The following is a 15,570-nucleotide window of genomic DNA, read 5'->3' as shown; positions in this document are numbered from 1 at the left end:
AGGCTTATGGAGAGCACTGAGCTCTGTACCTGGCACAGCAGCCACCCCGCAGCAGCACTCCCCTCACCTTCTTAATGACTGTGATAGAAATTGTGCCTTGAGCCTGGGCAGCTTCAGTTGTTGGTGCTCATCCCTTAACAACACTGCAGCCAGAAGGGGCTCAAAGAGGTGGTAAGAGGGCTGCTGCCACACAGCTGGGGTCTTCCAGCTCCGCAGCTCTTCCATGGAACAACCCCCAGCAGCTCTCTGGATTTGACAGACACCAGCCAGAGCACACGCAGCTCCCATGTGAGATCTTGCAAAGCCAAAAGGCTTCTACAAGCCACAACTGATGTATTTCTTAAAAAAAAAAAAACAACAGTGGAAACAATTTGTTTTTAGCTGCAGGACTCACAGTTTGAACGGTTCGAACATGCAGCCTTGGGATGGGAGCTCCGGCAGCAGAGCAAGCTGCCTGCAGAGCCGTGCGGACGGCAATGCCAGCCGTAAAAAAGCAGTTGCTAGGTAGAGAGGGAATTGGATTTTTGTGAACGCCAGTTTAAGTAAGTGGAAGTGTCACTTGAAGCCTAAATAAGGAAATGGGTGTTTGATTATTTTTTTTTAAGCTACATGAGGCCAAATCTTCACCGAGCCGCAGGTGACAGCTCCCAGCGGGGCCAAGTATGATCTGTGCCGTCAGGGGAAGCACGCTGTGATTTTTAACCTGCTGTGGCTCCACTAGTGGCACCTGCTCCAAGTGCTACTTAGAAGATCCCCTGCATCCAATGATGGCAAAAGAGGCTGAGTGATAATAAAAATTGCCAAAGATCATAGAATCACTAAGTTGGAAAGGACCCACTGGATCACCGAGTCCAACCATTCCCATCAATCACTAAACCATGTCCCTCAGCACCTCATCCACCTGTCCCTTAAACACCCTCAGGGAAGGTGACTCAACCACCTCCCTAGGCAAAAAGATGCTGGAGTCAGGACTGTAAGCGCTCTGCACCAGTGCCCAACGTGGTCAGCTGTGACAAATCTGACCCCACAGAAGCATAGAATTGTAGAATGTTCTGAGTTGGCATAGACCCACAAGGATCATCAAGTCCAACTCCTGCCCCTGCATTGGACAACCCCAACATTCACATCACATGTCTGAGGGTGTTGTCCAAATGCTTCTTGAATATTTTCAGGCTTGATGCTGTGACTGCTTCCCTGGGGAGCTGTTCCAGTGCTCCACCACCCCCCGAGTGAAGAACCTTTTCCTAATATCCAATGTAAAATATCCAACAGGGCAGCCACCTGCCTCCCTCAAAGAGATGATGCTGCAGCAGAAAAGCAGCAGGATCATAAAACACTGTGGATGAACTGACCACTCTAAATCCCCTATTTGCTCTGTCCATTTGCACTCCTAGCTCTTTCTCCTCTTTTAGGGATTTCTCTTTATGCACCCCTGGTACCCCATGCCCCTGCCAGAGCTCCTGCTCAGATCTGGTGACAGATTTCTGTGTGAGGATCTGAGGGTCCATGCGTGCAGGGTGAGGCAGGAGACTGAGGTAGGAGGGTTGTTTCATTTCTCTCCCAGTATTTGAAAAGAAGGTGGCTGGAAAAATAAAGACAAAAGTCGGAGGGAAAGGTCATGCATTAGATTGATCTGGGGGGCTCTTTGCTGCCGTGGCTGTAATGACTGTTTAATTATTCCCAGCTCACGTGGCAGTTCAGAAGAGGCTCCACAGAAGGCATACATCGCTTCAGGGCAAATAACTGACCGAAGATTTATTCCTCACCCTTGGGTTTCCATGCATCCTTTCCCAGGGCTCCCACTGCCCTGGGAGTCAGTGGCAGAGGAAGGCTTTGCCCACTGAGGTTGCAAACCCCAGCCTGCAAACCCACAGCCTGGAGTCAGGGTAGGCACTGCGGGTACCACGCATCCAAAGGACTTCAGAGAGTGCTCAGAGCACTTTCAGAGCGTTGCATGAGCAAAGCGATACACAACCCACAATTTTTCTCACCCACTGTGCTCTGGAAGCCCTGATCCACACGAAGTGCTCTCACCCACTGATTACGGGCAGCAGGCTCTGCCTCCCCTGGGATCTGCCACGGGAGAGAGGAACGGGGCATCTCTAAGCAGCTGAACGGCTTGTGCTCTCTCTGCTGGAGAAGCTGCAGATGAAGGGCCCAGGCTGCTGTCATTGTCACCCTCTGAGTGCATGGGTGGAAGCTGGAGGGTCTCTCTTCCCTTTCTGTCCATGATTAATCTGCCACAGTGAGGGGCAGGAAAACAAATCAGAGGGGGAATGAAGGAGGATAAATCCACAGTATCAGCAGCACCACATTTGCTAGATAATAAACAGACTCTTCTCCTCATAAATTTCCCTCTGTTCTCCCATGGTTTGCTGACACTGGCACTGGCAGGCGCAAAGCTGAGCTGCTCCTGGCCTCTCTGCTGTCCCAGCAGGTGGGGAGCACTGTCGCTTTGCCAGGTTAGCTTGGGACCCTTCACCTGGGATGTAGCAGGGGCTGCAGGATGGGTCCCTGAAGCCTCGTCCAGGCTCATGGGCTTTAGATCATGGAATCATAGAGTGTTTTGAGTTGGAAGGAACCTTAAAGATCATCTAATTCCAACCCCCCAGCCATGGACAGGGACACCTCTCACCAGACCAGGCTGCTCAAAGCCCCATCCAACCCGGCCTTGAGCACCTCCAGGGAGGGGGCAGCCACAACTTCCCTGGGCAACCTGTTCCAGTGCCTCATCACGCTCATTGTGAAGAATTTCCTCCTTATGTCTACGCTAAATCTTCCCCTCTCCAATTTATAGCCATTAGAAGGTGCATGGGACACCAGAACTGACTGTGATGAGGTAATCTATGCAGTGTGTGAAGTGGATAGGAGAAGCACTAGAGACACCAGGCACTCTTTAACTTGGTTGGTATTTCCAGTTTCCACCTCAGTCTCCGCAGGCGTGGCTGGTTCTCTCTCCCTGCCCCAGCACAACCCTATTTCCTCACTCCTCATTTTGTCAGCAGGCAACCCACCCACTTCTCCACTCCCCATGCACAGATGTGACCTTTGTGGGTGGCAGGTGGCCCTGTGCCCTGCTCGAGTATCACTGACAAGCTGACCCTTCCAGGCAGGTTTCTCCAGTGCCTAAGCGTGTTTCATTTAAATCTGACAGGAGTCACACCACTGGAGTGTGTCACACACATCACTTCAGGTGATGCCACCTCCCACACACCTGGAGATGCACCCATACCTAAATCAGGACAGCCATAACCCCTGAGCTGAGTTATCGTGCTGAACATCTCTGCTGTGGGGTGGCACGGGGCACCTTGCTGCTGCCGTGGGGCAGGACCCGTGCACGAGCTGGCTCAGGGCAGAGTAGGATGTGACCAACCTCTCCAGTGCTCCAGTCCCAGAGCAAAGCAGCAGCTCCCAAGCACTGGCCCTGCCCCAGCAGCCTGGTTTTACTGGGGGACCTGGGCTGTGGGACAAACCCCAGATGCTGCACACGCTGTGGGAAGCGGCTTTTTGGGTACCTGGGTGCCCCATGCCATGGTTGGGTCTCCCCCTGGAGCACCTGGGCATCGCAGAGAGGCTCCTGCATGCTGGAACTCACACACTGGGGAGACATCACAGTTAATGAACTACATGGTTGAACACCTTGAGGGGTGTCAGGGTCCTCCAGGAAAGCCCCTGGGAGCCCCAGGCTGGCTGGCCACCTTCCCCAGGTGCTGTGGAGAGGGTGCTGCAAGGGAGGTACCAAGTCCCACCTCGCAAAGCACTGTCAGACACTTAATAGTACCTGTCCCCACTGTCTCCCTGGCCTGGATTTATGCCTTGAGGGGTCACCTCTGGCGAGACTCTAATAACATGACTTTATTAGCTTTCTTGTTCCTTCTTTAAGATACAGTAGCGCGGGGGGAGGAGGGCAGCAGCACCTTGGGAAGGAGTGGGGAGCGTACGGATAGGAAGCAGCTGCCCTCTCGATTCCCCTTCTCAGTGACAAGGGGGAGAGGGAGAAAAATGATGCTCCCTCGAAATTTATCACGCACCCAATTACAATGTTAATTGGCAAGTCCCAGAAATCAATTAATTCGCAAATTTTTTTCAATTAAAAATTAAGATAAATCATAAAATGTTATTAAGCAAAGGCCAAACTCAGTGAACTTTTTTTTTTTTGTAGGCATCTGGTTTTTTTTTTTAATTTAAATAAAAAAAAAGAGCTGTGTTGCCAAAGCCCGATGCCCTTGAGTGCCTTTGCTGAAGCGCAGGGGGCTGTCATCAGCAGGACTGGGCTGAAGACAGATAAAAAAATATCGACCAGTCGGACACACTGCTTCTGCTTTATTGATCAGGCGGGAATTTAACTTGCTGTGCATATCCACCGTGTCAGCAAGGGCCACGGGCGAAATTAAAAGTACTTGGCTTGGAGATGTCGCCTTGATACCAGGGGGATGGGGAGAGAGGGAGGGAGGGGGAAGAAGAGGGGGAGAAAGGGAAGAAAGGAAAAGAAGAAGGTGGAAAAAGAAGAGGGGAAAAAGAAGGAAGGAAAAAAAGAAGTTGAGGAGCAAGAGGTTGCAATGCCTGCTTTTCCCTGGTTGCAAACTCACTTGTTGGCCAGGGCTCCTTGCCCTCTCTGGAGCACTCGGGTTCTACCACATGCAAGAAAGGGAATCAGCATGTATTTCAATGCAGCATTGGAAGAAAACCCTTCAGCTCAAAAATGTCTCTAATCTCACTCGCTCGAAGGCTAGTGGAGTGCAGTGTTCGCTGCACAAGAAGTCTGAGGAAGTACCTGGCCATCAAGTTAAAGTCCCCAGGCATAAATCGAGAAGACCTGAGGCGAGAGCCATGACCCTGATGTGACACATGACAACAGAGCTAATTCGGGTTTTACACACTCTATTTATCCTGCGGAGCCTGGCAGTGCAGCCGCCCGCCCTTCCCAGAGCAGCCACCTGGCCCTGGGAATTCTGCTCCAAGGGTCCTTTGGCACAACACAACGCTCAACAGATCCTGCTGAAATGAAGCAAACCCTTGCCTGGACAGGTGTGAGGAGAAGCCATATTTAACCACAGGGTTCCCTGAGCAGGAGAGAGGTCAGAGCCATATCTCATCAGACGCTCTGGCTCCCTAAGAAAGCCCCTGTCATTTGGGGATGCAGGGACCACAAGGATGGTGGATTTCTGATTGACTTCTTGTCAATCGGCGTGAGTCTCCAGTGCAGACTCCAGGGGGGTTAGCATGGGATGACTTCAATCAGAAAGACCACAAGACACTGGGAGTGTAACCTGTTAAAAGATGTGAAATCCAGGATGCATCTCCAGATGCCTGGAGACATCTCTCAAGGACAGTGACCCTGCCTGGAGTGACAAGGCCATCTCCCAAGGTCCCAGAGCCTTCATGCTTTAGCTAGATTGCCAGCTTCCTTCTTATTCCTTGTTCCATCAGACCTGGAGCTGCCTCTGTCCTCCAAGGAGAGCTATCACTGTGTCTCTCTGCTAAAGAAACCTTGAGCTGAAGCCTCCCTGCAGCAGGGTGAGGATGTTCAGTGCTGTGCCAGGGACCGAGGCAGTACGTAAAATGTCTCCACAACTTTCTGCTTCCACCTGAGCTGCCAAGAGAGGGAGGATTAAGAAGAGTGAGAGGAAAAGAGCTTGTGCAAATGAGGGACAGGAAGTTTCAGAGGAATGCTGAAGGAAGATTTAAGCCTGGGTAGAGGTGCACTGAGAGATGCTGCAGGAACTGGAGCCACCACAATCCCACAGTTGGCTCTTTTCCTCTGATATGAGTCAAAGCTGGCTCCAAGAGTCAGGCTAAATCCTCCATCTGGGCATTTTACCTGCTCTGAGACAGGTCTTCCCATTGCAACTTGCCCTGCTCTGACACTGTTTGGTTCCCTCTTTGCGACAGCATTTTTAAGGTCACCAGGAAACAGCCTGCAGCGCTTTCCATTTGCACCCAGGTGAGAGAACCTGCTGCCTTCTGCATTCCAGGAAATGCTTCGTAATCAGAGTATCAGAAGAGAAATTATTCCCAGACACACCAGAAATGTCATAAGGGTGAATCAGTAGCTCCGGAGATGCTGTGTGCTCCCCATACTCCTGGCACAATGGCAAAGAGCAATGAGAGCTGCTAGCCCAGGCAGGAACAGCCTCACCATCTTCATTGTGAAGATTTTCTTCCCAATGTCTAATCTGAATTTTCCTCCTTCCAATTTAAAGCCATTCCCCCTCATCCTATCACTCCATGCCTTTGTAATCCCTTCCCAGCTTTCCTGTATACCCTTCAGGTACTGGAAGGCTGCTATAAGGTCTCCTCAGAACCTTCTCTTCCTCAGGCTGAACAACCCCAGCTCTCCCAGCCCGTCCTCGTATGGGAGGTGCTCCAGCCCTCTGATCATCCTTGTAGCTTCCTCTGGAACCATTCCAACAGTTCCATATCCTTCTTATGTTGAGGAGTCTAGAACTGGACACAGATCTCCACGTGGGGAATAAGGGCAAAGAGCTGAGATCTTCCTATCTCAGCTCATACCACCCGTCAGATCCAACAACAGGAACAGAGCCGGCATGGTCCAGCTCACTGCTCCATTCTCTGGATCATTCCCTAGCTCTAATGATACACCTCATCATTGTGGGGAGAGGAAATCACAGCTCTGAAGCACAGGTTTGCTGCTGGTGATGCAGAGAAGAATCTGATAGCTGTCACACAGGGGAATATAAATGCCCCCCACCAAATAAATTTTCTAAGAAGAGCACTGCATTTTCAAGAACAGAGCATCTTAAAAGGAACATTTCCCAACCTTCAAGCGCTTGACTCAGCAGCTGTAATATTTGTAATGTGACTTCCTAAGGTTTTTGAATGGTCAATAAATGCCTCTTCCCCAGACTCCATTCAGGGGCTCAAAAAGCAGTGTGGACCCATTGGGGACCCTGAGCTGATGTGTGCTCTATGGCTCCTGCTGCCTCCTTTCCCCTTTTTTGCTTTCAAACTCACCTTCTTTCCCACCCCAAACTCAAACCATATCCTCAAATCCACCTTTCCTCCACTCAGCCTCTCCTGTCACCCCTTTTCAGCAGGTTGTCCTCTCTTGTCGCTGCCTGGGGAGCAGAGGGCAGGGTTTAAGAGTCTCCCTGCGCATCACAACCTCTGCTCATCGCGTTTACCTGCAGTGACAAATGCAATGGTGCTTTCATATGTGCACAGAGATGTGTGTGTGTGCCAGCCCTGAGGGACACCCTCGGGTGCTGCTCTTGGACGCTGTGCCTGCCTGCACTCTGTGGGTGGCCCCGGACTGGGGAAATGCGTCCGCAGCCAAAGCACCAGCTTGAAGCTCGGAGCTGGGGCCATCGATAGCTCCAGAAAGAGGCTCACATTTCAGTGTGCTTTATTGCAAGCCTTTAATACGGAGGAGGTGTAAAACAGGTGAATATAAATCAAGTGAGGATAGGAGACTTGCATCCAGTGCACAGATAAGCTTTATGCACATGAGCCAGGAATATTCATGTGTTCTGCAGGGACCAGCCTGTCTGGGGGCACAGGGCACCAGCACACACAGAGAGCCATCGTGTTTAGCTTTTATTTTCGCTGTGGTGGCACTTAGGTGCTCAGCTGGGGACAGGCACCTTTTGTTCCCTGAGCGGTACATGCAGAGCAAGGAGAGCATCCCTTCTGCAAAATGCTGTGGGGCTGCCAGTCTCCTGCCTCCCACTCTCTGCTGCTTTGTGCTCGTGCTCTGCCAAGGTGAGCTACTAGGTGATTTCTCTTTAGAGGAGGAATACCAACAGTCTTTCCCAGTAAGAGTTAAACCCCATAAAACCAAGGCTTGTAGTTTTGTTTTCTTTCAATTTATACCCTTCACTTAAAGAGGTGGGGGGGTTTAAGAAAGGAGGGGGAGAAAAAAGAAAGCCAGGTGACATATTCTAAGAGGGAGCACCGAAAACGTGTTAAGCACTTCAAAATCTCATATATTCAATCGGCCTCTGGCAAGACATCTGCCTAATGTTAGCGCTTAAATATCCTTTTCCATTTTACATGCATTCAAGTCTCATTTGAGCGAAATGAAACGGTATTATTAAAGGGAGATTTTGCACAAATGGCCTGAATTTGACATGTCAAGTTCAATGAGGCTGTTACATATGTAACACTGAGAAGGGCTCGGAGGCTGCCGGCTCTTGAAACAGCGCCAGTGGCTCAGAAATGAAATTTGCATTCAGAGAGCCTTGTTTCGTCGTGCGAGCTGTGCTTGGGGTTTGGCTGGACTCGCGCAAGGTGGAGAAGCCATGGGGCGAGCGTATGCAGGTCTCTCCTTGTGCCTTGGGAGACTGGGCACACTAAGAAAGCAGCAGAGCTAGAAGCTTTGGTTCATCATTCCTACTCAAGTCTGCTATTTCAAGGGAAAGCCTGACCCTGTATCAGCGTCACCATCCTGAGTGATGCTCATCACTGGTCCAACAGCCAGTGTCCATCCGCATGGCACACGCAGCCCCTTGGTGTGTGTGGGTGCTGCCCCGTGGCTCGGCATGGCTTCTCCTGCTTTGCTGTGTGATATTACAGCTGGGTACACCTTGAGATGTCACTACCCTGACACTCTGACACGGCCCATGGGGAGAAGGGCTGTCCCTGTCTCTAGGGGTGCATCATCTGAGTGAGGGAGTTCATTGAGGTGGGTGGGATGCAACCCCTGGTGAGCTGCAGACATAGGTAGCATCATGCAGGTAGCTCCTACAGCTCCCTTGTATCTCAGCCCAAGAAGCTCCTGTGATCACCTAGAAGAATCCCTTCCTCCTCCAAGCCCTGCCCATCTCCTTGCTCCAGCAGTGCCCAAAAGCCCATGTTGAGTGCTCAACACCTGGCAACCGTGATGGCTTGGGGCAGCCCCTCCATCTTCCTTCTCCACCAGCCCCATCTCTCCTCTCGATGTGGCCCTGCGCAGCCCCATGGGGTGATCCCATCACACGGTGAGTCCTGGTGCTGCAGCAGGAGCTGATGTGGCACCCACCAAGTCTCTGGTGTTGCAGGCTCGGCGGGCAGGAGGGGGTCTACCTTCCTAACCCCGAGTGCTGGAAATTTATGATTTTGTTGCGAATCATTAAAGTTTATTAAAACTTAACAGCACAAGCCATGATTGGCTGCATCCTCTTTAAATTACGAAAAAAAAAAGGCCCTTGGAAAGCAGCCCCCCGGTTCGCTTCTCCCCATCAGACTGATAAGTAACAGCTGCTCAGCCATTTCGGTAACGAGTCGGTATTGGCAGGGAGCGGCCAGGGCTGCCGGTGCCCATCACATTTATAGGCCTACATTTTATTTTTATGTTTATTGGGTTATTTGAGATCATTATTAGTTTCTCTCTTCCCTTGTTGATGTGTTCTCGCTCCCGGCTCCTCCAGGTGGGAAAGGGGGGAACGGGAGAAGGGGTCACCTGCTGGACTGAGCTGCCCTGTTGGAGCTGGGCAGCATGAAGGAGACCAACCTGCTCACGTCTCGCTGCCTGCTGGTGCTGCCCACCCTGCCTGCTGGCCCCTGCGTCGCTCCCCTCGGAGCCTGGCAGAGCCCATCCCCGCGCGGGGCTGCTGTGTTATGGATTAGCCTCCACCGCCCGAATCCATCGACTAGATTGAACGTTATCTATCACTCTACGGAGGGAGTCGTTAGTTAATAATTAATAAAGACCTCTGATTCTTCTTTGCCGCCTGCGTGGCCGGGCGGAGCGGGCCAGAGAAGTGAGGGCAAGCTGGGGAGAGCTGTCTACTCTCTAACTGCTGCTGTTATTTAAAGGAATAATGCCATTCTTTTTCATTTGTCAGCTGGCCCACAATGGCCCTTGTCATGCTTTATGATTTAGGGTTTCCTTTCCTTTCCCATTAAGCGCCACCTTCCCATCACTGCCTCGCGCCAGCCAGCCTCTGCTCCTGGCTTGCGGTTTCAGTTTCACTCTGATATTGGCCCAACTTCTTTGATGGGCTCCTCCGAGCACTAATTGCTTCTGTTCATTTAAACCTGTTCACTAATTTGCCGTGGCCCTTTATTAAGTTGGATGCAGCCCAAATTACACCATAAATTACGCTCACAAGGGGACTGGGTGTCGTGAGGGATAAATGGGCTGCCTGTTCCCTGCCCCCCACTTTCTCCTGTTCAACGCGTGCTGGATGCGGGTCTCAGCCTGAGGCTGCAGGTGCTGAATTTGGGAGATCTCAGCCCATTTCGGGAGGTCTTCCTCTAGCTAAAACCCTTTCCTTAGTCTGCAACGGCTATTGCTCAGTTGCAAAGAAGATCCAAGATGGGCAGAGACGGATTCTGCATCCTCCCCACTATACTTGGCCACGTGCACGCCCTGTCAGACACACACACACACAGACACGGCTTTCCTCCTCCCCTACCACCTGGTGACGTAACTTTGCTCCTACTCGGCAGTTTGATTCCTTTCCTCACCTTTTAATGACCGGGGAATTCATTAATAATTGAAATAAACACGCTCTTTTCCAAGGCTGCTGAGTTTTATTAAGACCGGGGCAGGGATCTGCCAACCCTTGGCTGCAGCCATTTCCTAAATAACTGCTAGCAGTTAAAATGCAATTATTTTATTTTTTTTTTTAAATGGGAGATTTTGCTGTGCTGGGGAAAGCAGAAGGTAGCCGAAGCAGCTGAGGGGCAGCATTCACTGTTGCTGCAGGACTGCTCCATCATGGGACGTGAGCGACGTGAGAGCTGCTAGCCTGAACACAGATCCCTGGGGAAAGGGGTATCCGTGCCCTCTGGGAGTCATTTCTGCCTGGCTTTACCATTGCAGTGTACCCTGGGGAAACATTCCTGCCCTGCTGGCTAGCATTAAATTGCCCGTATCTGGTAGCTCTGAGTATCGCCACCTCCTTTGCCATTTGTGTGTGTCTCGTCTGGCTGATCTGGGGATGCTGGTGGACCCTAGGAAGCTGCTTACCTGATATTCAGCTGGGTGAGCTTCTCCAGCTCCTGCTCCATGTGCTCCTGCATCTCCCCGGGGCGAAGGAGAACCTGGCAGATGGGGCAGATCGGAGCCTGGCTGTCAAACAAAGTTGCTTTCTTTTTGCCTGCAAGGAGGAAAAGAAGGGAGAAAGCTTTAGGTCTTATTAGCTGCCATCAGCATTGCCTGTGCTCTGTCCTGGTCCCTGTGCTTGCTGAGGTCTGAAAGTCACGGGTTTCCTCCTGGTGTATCCCCTTTTCTCTCCCTGTCGCCCACTACCTGGGGCAGGGATTGACTGTGCTTTGCAGCAGGGCAGCTTCTGAACAAAACTATCCCAGACCCAGTCTTACAGGGAGAGCAGCAACAGCCACGTTTGGGGAGAGACCCTGGGTAGCCTCAACTTCTCCAGTTTGTGGTGCAGGTGCTGTGACTTGGAGCAGTCGGGTGACATGATGCTACCCACTGTTTCTATTAACTAATAACAGTAAACTAAGAAAAAAACCTCTTTGTCCTCCTTGGCACTCTTGAAGTTGAGTGGGTTGGGATGAGCCTCTGAAGGGCAGAATGATTCTCCGTGGGCAGACAGGAGCTGGGAGGCAGAGGAGACCCTGCAGTGCTGAGCTGCGGGTGGCAGTGAGCAGGTCTGGATGCTCGGCATCACTGACGTGGTCACCAGGGGTTGGTCACCCCGTCCTGCCACAGGGAAGGGATCCCTCACCCTCCTCACACCGCCAGCAGCTCCAGATTCTACAGCCGCCTAAGCCCTGAGTCTCCTGGGACTGCATCATTCCTGGGCGAGATCTGGGGGTGCCTGCAGACCCTGATCCCAAACTGGACTCTGCTTTACACCCTCCTTGCCCCAAAACCGCTGCGCTGCTCCCCTGCCCAACCACATCTCCCTGATTCACTCCCTGCTCCAAAGCCAATTTCCTCTGGCTCAGAAACTTTATTGCCCCCTCTGTAAGGAATATACAGCGTCTATTTAACATAAAATAAAACTCTAAAGCAAACAATGAACTTTCCATAAAACAGAGAAGCCCGCGGGTCTCCAGGCCCCCCTCTCCCAGCTGTATTAGCTGCTCTGCTCATGAGAGGGCGTGCGGAGCCTGGCTCAGATGGCTCTGGCAGCGAGAAACATGCTTTATAGCTGCCTGTTGTCATCTAATGTGAACCCTCCTGCTGGATTATTTATTTATGTATTAGACATGGATCAAATTGGTTAAATCCGAGTGAGAGTCAGTAATGCACAATAAAGCAGCCGGCGCTGGATGCGAGGGGGCTGCGTGCTCTGTGGCCTTCCAATCAGGAGCCAAAAGGTGCCATTTTATGGCTCCTAACGATGGCAGAGCCCAGTTAAATGAACCCCCATTAAAGGAATAGACCTTCTCAAAGTAAAAACCTTGGTGTGAGTGGCTTTACTGGGTCCCTGCTACTCACTGTGTAACCTCCTGGCACAGGCATTTAAGGAGAGGAAGGGTCTGAAATAAGTTTGTGAGTCACCTTGGCTCATCCTTGCCTTCCAGCAGGACACAGCGGGATATAACCTGCCGTTCCCTTCAGCCTCTCTATAGGAGGTGGGGAAAGCAAAGCAATGAGGGGCAAGATGGGGCAGAGCAGTGCTTATGGGGCATCCTCTACCTCCCCAGCTTCTCCATCCACTGGGAACTCTCCCATTTGCAGAGCCAGGAGGAAAACTCAGCCAGTCTTTCCTCTGGACCTGAGCTATTCCTGATGGCTCCTAGGCAGGGCACTGGCAGACCCCAGGCGCCTTGGCTCCTCAACCCTACCACCCTTCTGCTGGGGGGGACACAGCGTGCAGCCCATTCAGCTGGAAACATCTCCCTCTCTCCTCTTTCCCTCATGTTTAAATAATGCCCAGAACCCAACCCAAACCCAAACAACCAGCTCCCACTGAACCTTGCGGGAAAGGTCGGCATTTCAGTAATTCCACCTTCCTCTTGGAGCTTTTCCACTTTTGTGTAGTGGGGGCCCAAAATAGCCCAGAAGTGTCCCCAACCACCTGCTATTTATAACCCCAACTTCGCAGCAAAACAATGGAGATGTCCGAGTCTCCCTCCCAAAATAAACAGGCAGCCTTTGAGCGGACAGGAAATCCTGCTGGATCCCCGCTGTGGGGTGTGCAGTTGGATGGGTAAACAGGCTGCCCTCCGCCCTACCACGCTGCATCCCTGCTCGCAGCCCAGGCCACCGCCGTGGGACCTGCAAACTCCCTCGCCTGCCACCCACAGCTTGGGCTGGTGGGGCAGGAATGCTCTGCGCAGGGCTAGAGGGTGAACTGGAGGTTAAGCATCCCTGGGACTCTGCTCTTTTGGGAGCCCAGGGGTGTTTGTTTGCTGGGGTAGGTGATGGAGCATGCCCGACAGCAGTGCTGGGAGAGCAGCCTCCGACCAGTAGGTGCAGCTGAGGTCTCACCTGGGGATCAGCTCTGTTGCACCAGGTTGGTGGCTTTCCTAACCTCCTGCATGCCCAGGTCTTTGCTCCCTGCTTTTTTTTCAGGGGCTTCTCTATGGGATGCATGATTCTAAATAGGGATGACTGTGGATTTCAACACCTGGGGCAACCAGGAGGGACCTCAGGCCACGGGAAGGAGCATTGCTCCCTTCCATGGCCACTCCCAACCCCAGCCCAGGCCAGCAGGAGAAATGAGCAGCAGCAGTCTTACACACCAGCTACAGCAATGATACAGTGAGGAATTCATGCCAAGGAAGGATGTGACAGCTGTCATCATGCATCCCTGTGATAGCAGGAGTAAATCCCCTTGCTCCAGTGAGTGGAGGAGGCTGGTGCTCGCACTGAAGCAAGGTCTTCCAGAGGGGCAGGAGAAGAGAGCCCAGACACACAGCCAAGTCCCTGACACACAGATTGCAAAGCAGGAGACAGAAGGAGCCCTGACTCCTGGCCCAAGGGGCTGACAACTGTGCTTTTGCAGGAGCAGAGCTAAATGCGAGTGACAACAGAAGGGAGGGATCATCTCCCATGCCAGCAGGACACCTACGCAAACCTCCCCAGGTCTGCAAAACTTGCTGCACGTCTGCAGTGCCACAGAGGCTGCCAGCGGGATACGTCTCCCCAAATCAGCAATGGCCACATCCACAACATGCCCCATAGCCCAACACACACCCACGCTCATGCCGGGCTGTGGTACCCAGCTCTGTGGCATAGGATGTTGGGTTGTGGAGAGGGAGAGGATGGGCACTGGGAGTCTTCAGGTTTCATTTCTGAAAGCAAAAGTGGAAGGAAGCGTGTACATCCCACCTCTTCTCTTCAGAGCAGGGGCATCCTGGTACTCATGAAAAAGCAAAGGATGCCATGCAGTGTGTGCAGTTGGACTGTGCTGGTGTGTTTATCCCACTTAAGAGAGCAGAGAGCATTGATTTGTCCAGGGCAAAATGAAGGGTCCAAACTCTGCCCCAGCAGGGACTGCTCCCTGCTCTTCCTTCCCTGTCCTGCGCCAAATCCATTCCTGGGAGACCCTGAATGGATCTTTTCAGGCTTTTGGTTTTTTGGCAGCTGTGTTTTTGTTATTTTTACCCCTCTCTTTCCCCTTCACTCTCTGGCTCCTCAGTAGGCTCAGGTCCAGTGTTTACCCTCCTCAGCTCTGCCGTGCTTTCCCTGCTGCCAACCCCCCCGCTCACCAGTGCCAGAGAGATGAAAAGGCAAAGCCTTGGTGCTCCCGCTGTTTGCACAGTCTCCTGGGCTCCACGGAGATGTTTAACTCCAAGTGTTGAAACGGAATATTTCCTGCTCTGAAAGCAGAGGGCTCGATGCACAGACGCACACCTACGTGGAGGAATTTGTCCACAGGCTCCATTGGAGGGCATCTGCAAATGGATCCAAGCCCAGGAGGGGACCAAACTGAACCCTCTTGATCCCACTGGGGACTGAGGGCCAGATCCTCTCCTCTCTTACACTGATACAGACCCAGTGTAATTCCCCTGAGTCGGGCTTGATTTACTACAAGTTGACTGCTAACAGGACCTTGGCTCTTTGCTGGGAGCTGGGTTTAGGTACCAGGGATGCACAAGTGGAATGGAATGAGTTTGAAAGCATGAAGCCATCCCTGCTCCCACCCTACGTCTGTGCCCTGGGAGGGAGAGCTGACAGCACCATGAGGTGTTTGCAGGCCAGGACTGGGTCACTTGGAAGAGCTTTCCCCCCACGAGCAGGGAAGGAAATGCTGTTTTGGAGAACATCTCAGTGATAAATAAGGAACCGAGCCTGCCAACAGCCATGCCAGCGCAAGATGTCTATAGCCCCTCATCACTAGGTAGCAAACAATACTCCCAAGTCACTCTGAATGAACAAAGTTTACAAGATATGAAATCTCTCTCTGCCCATGAGCTCTGCAAGTTACCAAAGGAATGAAATAAACTGTTCATCATTCAATTGCTAATGAGTTATTGCACAACCGGGATCCTCCCCAGGGACCGCTACCATGGGTGGCACAGGCAGTGGGCATGTTCCCTGTTAAGGACACATTCGCTGTTTCCCAACAGCGCTTCACTAGACAGATCCACCCAGGTTTCGGGTCATCTTGTCCCCATGCTGTCCTTTTTAGTGGCCATTTGAAACTTGCCCCCAAGGAGGACCAGCTCTTTCCTCCCTACTCTTGATTTCTCTTATCTCAAACT

At 52.0% G+C, this 15,570-nt stretch overlaps 2 protein-coding genes across 4 annotated transcripts in view; both read right to left on the bottom strand.

Moving 5' to 3' along the window:
- Nucleotides 1-15,570, bottom strand: part of RNF220 (ring finger protein 220) — a 229,797-nt gene that overhangs the window by 77,946 nt on the left and 136,281 nt on the right. For all 3 annotated transcript variants that reach the window (XM_069862965.1, XM_069862966.1, XM_069862968.1), the window contains one exon: nt 10,916-11,045. In XM_069862965.1, the coding sequence (XP_069719066.1) occupies nt 10,916-11,045 (130 nt within the window). The remainder of the gene's footprint in view (nt 1-10,915; nt 11,046-15,570) is intronic.
- The window catches only part of RPS8 (ribosomal protein S8), a 145,746-nt gene that overhangs the window by 128,284 nt on the left and 1,892 nt on the right, over nt 1-15,570 (bottom strand). The gene's annotated exons all lie outside the window — the stretch shown is intronic.

The sequence above is a fragment of the Phaenicophaeus curvirostris genome, chromosome 8 (assembly GCF_032191515.1).
Source record: "Phaenicophaeus curvirostris isolate KB17595 chromosome 8, BPBGC_Pcur_1.0, whole genome shotgun sequence".
NCBI lineage: Eukaryota > Metazoa > Chordata > Aves > Cuculiformes > Cuculidae > Phaenicophaeus > Phaenicophaeus curvirostris.
The sequence above is the reverse complement of the archived record's forward strand: the minus strand, read 5'-3'. Positions and strand labels throughout refer to the sequence as shown.